Source organism: Cucurbita maxima, unplaced genomic scaffold (assembly GCF_002738345.1).
Source record: "Cucurbita maxima cultivar Rimu unplaced genomic scaffold, Cmax_1.0 Cma_Scf00084, whole genome shotgun sequence".
In the NCBI taxonomy this organism is placed as follows: Eukaryota; Viridiplantae; Streptophyta; class Magnoliopsida; order Cucurbitales; family Cucurbitaceae; genus Cucurbita; species Cucurbita maxima.
The window spans coordinates 110802-119787 of record NW_019272100.1 but is presented as its reverse complement, the minus strand read 5'-3'; the positions used below and the strand labels follow the sequence as shown (position 1 = coordinate 119787).

Below are 8986 nucleotides of genomic sequence, written 5' to 3'. Positions count from 1 at the left end.
GTACATCCTTTTTAATCTCTAGGGTCATAGCACTATATTGTTTGTTTTATGTTTCAAGTCATCTGACTGAAACATCTAATTTTCCTAAGCAAAAAACATTTTCAACCGTATACTAGTGTTAAGTAGCCTACTAACCTCTTTCCGAAAGACTATAACTTCATAAGCACAACACGAATCTCACTAAATATAAACAATTCCAAATCATCAATACATCGTATAAGATTCACATTTCATGCATGCTAAGTCATTCATTATAATTCAATGGTATACCTGACGGTGACGAGGCATCCATTGCAAAGTCATGGAAACATAAGGACTATGACTTAAAAGAGGAAATCTAACTATCGTAACTTTGTTCAACCTCTTCAGCTAACACTGTCATCCATACCTGGGAGTCTTACCATTACCTAAAAAAAATATAGTAACTAGGTTTGATTATTTAAACATACTAAGTAGTTCCACTATTGAGATCAAAAGTTTAATCACATAGAATCATGATTCCTAGTGGGGTAACTTTTCGTGACTATTCCTTAGGCTCTACTTTCTTTTCTTTACAGGGTTGGATGTGTAGTACTTCTTTACACATGGTTCACTCACATGCAGTGAACCTAGTGGGCAGACTCATATAAGTAACTCCTAGGCTTGACGACGAGCTAACGCATGTTCATATTGTCGGAAACAAATGGAAGGAAAGGAGTGCATATTGTATCATGGTGTACATGTCTAGTACAAAATATATTGGAAAATATCTCATGCTCGTGACATACGACATGCATGAGATCCCGAAGTTCAAAAATATGGTATATGGTTATGATGCAAACTATACTTTTATTTATTTATTTTTTTTTTTTTCATGATGTAACTCTCCTATGAGACATGCACTCATCACTTTCACTATTATTATACATAGCTCAATGTTTTTTCATAGCATAACACAAACATAGTATCGTAACATACATAGTATAACATACTAGTAGTACATGCATTAATAATACTCGTATCTATCACTTACTCATGGTAAACATCTAAGACCTCAAGAATGACTAAGACATCCAATGCCTTTAGAAAGGTTTAGAAAACTTTTGGAAAATAAATGATAAGCATGCAAAAATGTCATTTTTCTAATTTGAGTAAGCTTGGGGCAAGTTCTTCTAGCTTTACTGAGTGAAAGAGTGAAAGAAGGGGCCCTCGCGGACATGCTACGTCTCGACAAAGAGGACGGAAAGGAGAGGTCCCTCGGTCAATAACACGCTGGTCAGGAAGTCGAGCAGCTTGGCTTCTTTTCCTTCAGAAGAAAGATGAATCAGACAGATTGAACTCGGTAAACAAGACGATTCTCCTGACAGAGTTTTAACTCCTATTGGATAAGGAACTTCAAGATATTAAAGGATGATAAAATTACCAAAATGGGTAAGAAAGTTTTAGAAAAAGTTTGGATTTTCATTAAACATGGCAAAATTACCAAAAAGTCCATGAAGTTTAAGATATGTACGAAATTGTCCATGCACATAATCTACAAAGCGGATTTGATTTCTATACGAACCAAGCTCATAAAATCTTTCATATCTCTTCATCCAACCGTTCATTTTTTCTTAAAATTCGATATGATCGAGAAGACTCAAACTTCAGATCCAACGCCTAGAATTCGAGACCCTCTGATCCGAGAAGATATTTTTATTTTTTTATTTTTTTTTTGTGAGAACTTTAAAATTTTAAACTTCAAAATCAAGGCGGTCCGGACGTTTGAAGGAAGGTGCAAGCTCCTGTAATTTAGGAAGCAAGGATTGTCGTATAGGACAAGAATCAAGCTATAAATGTTCCATTTTTTGGTATCTTTCCTCGAGTTTCTTCTCAAATTTGAGGGTTTTAGTCCACCAATTGACTCCAAACCTATTCCTACACATCTTAAACAAGATTACTCACAACTTTAGGAAGAAAACGAGTGCTTAAAGTGTCCAAACACATTCTCGCAATCCAATTGACATTAACGCTAAGGGAGGGTGCATAAATCGATATCGTGCCTACACACAAATTCGTCCCCTACAATCAATTCCATTCGCTTTCTAGACACTAAAGGAACAGATCTTAACAAGATCACGAAGGCCAACAAGCTCAGAACAGAAGAAAATTTGAAAATTTCGTTTTCGGGAAACAATCAAATGAATTGGGGGTAACTTCTAGTTCCTTTTCTCCGGTTCTTTTCATCTCAAATTAACCTTTATTTAACTTCATAATACTTCGACGAACATCTTTGATGAGAGATTGAAGTCTATTAAGGTCATGTGTGAGCTAACGAAGAAAGAAACTATCGAGTGTAAATTTTGAGTTTGGACTCGAGAGAAACACGTGCTAAAAAAACCGAATAACGGTCAATGTTTTTCAAAATTTTCGTGGGAAATGATCAAGCTTGATGATTTAAAATGGAATGTCAAAGAAAATGAGTGTATAAAACAGTAAAAAAATGCTTAAAATCAAAACTCTAATCTCGAAACCCTAATCCAAGGGTGGGCAAGCTATTAAACAAAAAAGATAACTCTTCTCGAGGCTCCGGACTCTTTAACGTTGCCGTCTGCAGCCACGTCTAAGTGTTTTATAACAAATAAATTAAATTTAGTCTATTTTTAGCCATGTATACATACATCTATATATATATATATATATATATATATACACATGCATCTATGTTTGGAGAAAAGTTCTAATTATCCCTTAAAAGCATGAAGTCCCACCATAGTGGAATAAACAAATGATCAATGAACAATAACATCAAGGCTTTGCTCTCTATTTAAGCTCAGCCAATTATTTCAGTTTCAGTTAATATTAATTCATAGAAGAAAAGAAAAATTAGCTAAAAGGAGTATATGATCTTACACATAAGCCTAATCATCAACAGCATATAGTTTCAAATGCTCTTTTCGCCCCAAGTTCCTGAAATCTCTGGTTGAGACCGACCTCCGAATCCGACCAGACATATGTGTATCACGGTCTTCGATGTTAAAGGTTGAGTATCTTCTCGACTTGGGTAACGGAGGCAATTTGAGGTTGTTGGTAGCCTCAAGACGGCCTTCGGTTCGCGACGGTTTCTTATTAGATGTGGTTGGAGATGGCAAGAAGTTAGAGCTCCCCTTTCCTGATCCTCCCCTGTTAACGCTTGAGGAGGTGCTTGTCGTAGTACTCTCTTTTCTCCCTCCCGTGTTAGCACTCGAGGAGGTGCTCATTGTAGTACTCCCTCGATCTTCACTTTGTTCGTCAGCATCGACCATTTGCTGTGAAAGCTAAAATAACATTAATGTCATTACATACAGCCAAGGTGGTTGCCATGACATCATCTTTGGGCTTTCCCTTTCAGGCTTCCTCTCAAGGTTTTTAAAACAGATTTGCTAGGGAGAGGTTTCCACACCCTTATAAAGAATGTTTCGCCCCCCTCTCCAACCGACGTGGGATCTCACGTGCTTTGTAGCATAAAGTAGTGTCCATTTTTTTATTTCTTATCGACCAACTCAATTGTAGCTATACAACTTTGGGGATATGCTGAAAATTCCTAAGGAACGGAGTCAAAGGCGGGTCAAACTCACATAAGTAGAGCATACCTGTTTGCGAATGTTCGACTCTTTTGGTTTTTCAGCAGCTAAATCTTTCCTCCGACGCCCTTGGTGTGTAGAAGAACGCCTTGTCGCTTTAGGATTCTTGGACCTGTAAATTGATCTACGTAAATAAAAACGTCTCATAAAACCGAAAAACTACAAGACTTGTCACTTATTTCCAACGACAAACAACTTACTTCGGCTGATTCGTTTGATTCGGTTCATCGGGCTCACTATGGATAACAGGAAGACCCGAAACATCACATGCCAATGGGCTTGTGTAAAAGAACTGCAAAAGCATATAGTTCAGGTACATTGTTATACAACTTTGCTACCTAAAGAAGCTTAGATTCTAAGTTGGACTTTATACTTCATTCTCGAGAGCTAACGACGCAGAACCGCGATATGAAGGCTCTAAAGCAAGTAGAGTGCTTAGGAGACCTAAAGACGAGGACGGCAGATGCTTAAACGATTCTCGGAGACTAGGTCGATACGACTGCGGAGGCTTGAAACTCGGTGATAGCTTGAGTTTTCTCCAATATTCCTCAGATGGTGTTCCACATACCTTGAAAATTTTGTGGAGTTGTTCAACCTGATTCAACAATAGAACAGTTTTATCATACATCAAAACATAGTTCAACATGGCTTGAATTATAATGAACTTCACCTCTGTTCGACCGGGCAGAATCGGCCTTCCCGTAAACATTTCGGCCAAGAGGCATCCAGCACTCCATAGATCAATGCCAACTCCATAATCTGTAGAACCTAACAATAGCTCCGGGGCTCGATACCTGTTAAGAATATAAATAAAAATCTGAACAGACCATAATCTATCGAATATCGAACATAGTATCGATCGAAGTTGATACTCATGAACCAATTTGATATCTAAGAACGCACATGAGGGATGTGTTAAGAATAGACATGAAAAAGAATGAGTATTATTAGGAATCACGACTCTCCATAATATGATATTGTTCACTTTGAGCATAAGCTCTTGTGGCTTTGCTTTTGGTTTCCCCTAAAGGCCTCGTACCAATGGAGATGTATTCCTTACTTATAAATTCATTATTAACTCCTTAATTAGCTAATGTGGGACTCTCTCCCGACCATCCTCAACAATCTTCCCCTCGAACAAAGTACACCATAGAGCCTCCCCTAAGGCCTATGTAGCTCTCAAACAGCCTCCCTCCATTAGTTGAGGCTCGACTCCTTTCTCTGGAGCTCTAGAACAAAATACACCATTTGTTTGACACCACTTGAGTCGCTTTTAACTACACCTTCGAAGTTCACAACTTCTTTGTTCGACATTTGAAGATTCTATTAACATGGCTAAATTAAGGGCATGGCTCTGATACCATGTTAGGAATCACGACTCTCCACAATGATATGATATTATCCACTTTGAGCATAAGCTCTCGTGGCTTTGCTTTTGGATTCCCCAAAAGACCTCATTACCAATGGAGATGTATTCCTTACGTATAAACTCATGACCAACCCTTTAATTAACTGACGTGGGGCTCCTCTCCGAACAATCCTCAACAAGTATCCCCGAACCTATCAACGTAAGCGGTTGAATTTAAGGGTGATTAACAATACCAAAGTGTCACAACACGATTTGTAAGATGTATCTTTGGACCGAAAAAATTGGCAAGACCAAAGTCACCAATCTTCAGCATCCCGTTTTTGTCGATTAACAGGTTTGATCCTTTGATATCACGGTGTAGTATCCCCTTATCATGGCAATGCTTCAGACCAGAGAGTAGCTGATGCATATAGCATTTGACCTGCACAAAGAGTTAATACAACAGAAATAATAAACGGCGAAAAATTTGCGTCCGAAACGCCCGAACTGTCATCATCATGTACTGAAGAGAACTAACCTGAGGCTCCGTAAGCCGTACTCCGGGGCGAGAAATAACCCGGGCCAAATCAGTCTGCATAAACTCGAAAACAAGATAAAGACTGAACTGCATTCTTGAGGTGGCCAATCCTTCAAGTTTGACAATGTTGGGGTGATCCAATTTCAGTAATATCATAATTTCTCTTGCCATGAACTTCACACTCTCAGGCTCTGTTGTATCAAAACGGACCTTCTTAAGGGCAACAATCCTTCCACTTTCCCTATCTCGAGCTTTGTACACATTGCTGTAACTTCCTTGGCCTACCTATTACATAAACATTTCAAAACTATCATAGATATTCATCAATAAATTACAGAGATCTTTGAAACATATAATTTTGTTGCGATCGATACCATTTAGAGGTATTAACGTGAGAGAATTGATAAGGAATCAACTCGAAGGAAAGCTCTAATACCAAATGATAAGGAATCACTACAAGGGAAGTAAGATTCGGATTACCTTGTTAATCGAATATCTCAAGGCAAGAACACTTGATTAAGATTCGAATCACTCTACAAGCAAGATCGATCATGTCAAGCTTGAAGGATTTTAAACAAGCAACCTAAACTACATAGAATTGTATAGAAACTTAGCATTTGGCCAAGGAAAGGTAACAACACTTAGCCCTAATGATAATGGAACAGCCTAAACCCACCACTAGTAGATATTGTCCTCTTTGGGTTTTCCCTTCTGAGCTTTCCCTCAAGATTTTAAAACGTGTCTACTATGGAGAGGGTCTAGTCCTACTCCGACTAGTGTCTCGCACCGTTCGGTGACTGGCTCTGGTACCCTTTGTAACAACCCAAGCCCACCGCTAGTGGATATCATCCTCTTTGAGTTTTCCTTTTCGGGCTTCCCCTCAAGGTTTTTAAAACGCGTCTACTAGGGAGAGGTTTCCACACCCTTATACGGAATGCTTCGTTCTCCTCTCCAACCGATGTGGAATTTCATAGATAAGGAATCACTCCAAGGAAAAGTAAAATTTCAATTACCTTGTTGATTAAATATCTCAAGGCAAGAACACTTGATTGAGATTCAAATCACTCCACAAGCAAGATCGATCATGCCAAGCTTGAATGATTCTAAACAAGCAACCTAAACTACATAGAATTGTATAGAAACTAAGGAAAGGTAACAACACTTGGCCCTAATTATAACGAAACATCCTAAACCCACCGCTAGTAGATATTGTCCTCCTTTGGGCTTTCCCTTTGGAGCTTCCCCTCAAGGCTTTAAAATGCGTCTACTATGGAGAGGGTCTAGTCCTACTCCAACCAGTGCCTCGCACCATCCGGTGACTGGCTCTGGTACCCTTTGTAACAGCCCAAGCCCACCGCTAGCGGATATCATCCTCTTTGGGCTTTCCTTTTCGGGCTTCCCCTCAAGGTTTTTAAAACGTGTCTATTAGGGAGAGGTTTCCACACCCTTATAAGGAATGTTTCGTTCTCCACTCCAACCGATGTGGGATTTCACAGATAAGGAATCACTCCAAGGGAAAGTCAAGGGAAAGTAAAATTTCAATTACCTCATTGATCAAATAACTCAAAGCAAGATCGATCAGGTAAGCTTAAATGCTTCTAAACATGAAATCTAAACTACGTAGAATTACAAAGATCACCCCTAAATCAGAGAAGACATCACATGTTCCGTTCTAAAGTTTCAAGAACCTCGTAAATCCCAAATGCCAAACACTCATAACCTACAGGGTCAACATAATCATAATATCCTTAAAACTTACAAAATCATTGCAATAAACAGAGAATCCAATTTCAAGGAAGACAATTAAACAGACACTAGATTTTGAGCTAAAAAAGAAGGACAACCTTATCAAGCTTGTCATAGGCCTCCACACTCTTGGGAACCAAGCCAGCCAACACATGCTTAGGAATATTGCTAGTAAGCCATTTGGGCCATCCATCCACCACCACCTCACTCTTCTCTAAACCTAATCCGCCATTACCGCCGCCGCCATCACAACCGTGGGAGTTCACTGCTTCAGAGGCCTCCCTGTTGACAAATCTCCTCTGCGCCGCTGGCCTCCGATGAGCATTAAAATCCCCAATCCCAACATACCCATTTTCCAATTTCAGGCTCTGAATTCCCCCATTAGGTGAATTCATCGAATGCTTCGCTTGCGCGCAGCCCATCGATTTGGGGGAGAAAATTAGGGTTTGGAATTTGAGGAAAAGGGGATGATGAGAAGCATTTGGAGTGATGGATATGGATGGGGAAAAGAAGACGAGCTTGGCTGTCCATGGCCGGCACTTTAGAGATCTTCTTCATAGCTTTCTCCGCTCAATGAGTGAAGAGGATTGTAGGCAACAACTTTTGTTCATTGATAATTTTGAGAGAGAATCGAAAGCGGAAATTGCCGTGCTGGGATTTGAGAGAAAAATGGAATGATGAATGATCGAATCCAATGATGGCGAATGATGATGAACGCTAATTTGAAGTTTGATCCATTTGCGTTAATTTACAAAATTTACTAGTCACTCCTCTTTTCGATGAACTTCTATTGCAAAGACGATTCGTAGGCGCATTTCTAAGCAACACAAAACGAAGAGGATTTCGGTTGAGAAGGTTTGTTTAAATTACAAACAGATCAAAATAGTAATAAATGGAAATCTCTGTCATAACAGTTAAAATATCTAGATATTTGTATTTAATAAAATATTAAATAATATATATGCTAAACTATAATTTAATATTAAATATCTTTAACACTCCCGAAAGCTGAGCGTCGGATTTGAATGAACATGAAGCTTGGATCTAAAAAATTCAAAGAGAAATCGAGAAATACTTTTTGTGAAGATGTCAACAACCTGATTCGGAGGAGGCATAGATGAACACTTTCTTGCCCATCGAAAACTGCGGAGGGATCGTCGCTTAGCGGCGATGCTGCTTTGGCTTGGGAGAGAATACGCCTAACCCATGAAGAGCGATCGTTGCTCAGAAACGATGCTGGGCTTCGATGATAATATTTCTAACCCAAGAAGTAGAAGGGGGAAACCTAGAGCAAGGGACAAAGACAATGTTGAAGCCGGAAGAGTCGTCACAGTGGGCAAAGAAGCCAATTTTAGCAAGAACGGAGGCGACGACTTGGTTGGCAAAGAGGCCAGTGCGACACTAAGATTTCGAAGGTAAATCTTTGTAGAAGGTCGATAGCCTTCTCGAGATTATGTATATTTTCGATGAGAATGTTGATGAGGATCATGAGGTTAGGGTTTTTGTGAATGTTGAAGAGAAGATTGGGAAGAAAATGAAAGATGCTATATTGGTTAAGGAAAAATCGATTGGGTTGGAAAAGGTGAGGTTGTATGTACAAAGTATGGCAAAGGGTGATTTGGAGGTCAAAATGGTGGAGCCAAAAAGTAATCAATCGGGTCCGCTAGCAGCAGCCATGGCGACTGCCCCTGCGGCGTCAAAGCCAACAATGGTCGTGGAGAAAAATAGTAGAATATTCAAAAGCCATTGAAAAGCCGAAAATGGCTCTAATAA

At 39.3% G+C, this 8986-nt stretch overlaps 1 protein-coding gene across 4 annotated transcripts; it reads right to left on the bottom strand.

Annotated features, from left to right (window-relative positions):
- Positions 1-2761: 2761 nt before the first annotated feature.
- LOC111472686 (probable serine/threonine-protein kinase At1g09600) lies at positions 2762-7934 on the bottom strand. Of its 4 annotated transcripts, none has more exons than XM_023118291.1 (8): positions 7312-7934; positions 5468-5752; positions 5184-5371; positions 4252-4375; positions 3955-4176; positions 3782-3873; positions 3591-3705; positions 2762-3266 (listed from the first exon to the last, which is right to left on the bottom strand). In XM_023118291.1, the coding sequence occupies exons 1-8, from the start codon at positions 7633-7635 to the stop codon at positions 2880-2882; spliced, it is 1737 nt and encodes a 578-aa protein (XP_022974059.1). In that variant the 5' UTR covers positions 7636-7934; the 3' UTR covers positions 2762-2879. The 4 variants fall into 4 exon arrangements, with proteins under 4 accessions (XP_022974059.1, XP_022974061.1, XP_022974058.1 ...); XM_023118293.1 differs by having other exon boundaries at positions 3591-3693; positions 7312-7933; XM_023118290.1 differs by having other exon boundaries at positions 2762-3275; positions 7312-7932.
- Positions 7935-8986: the final 1052 nt, after the last annotated feature.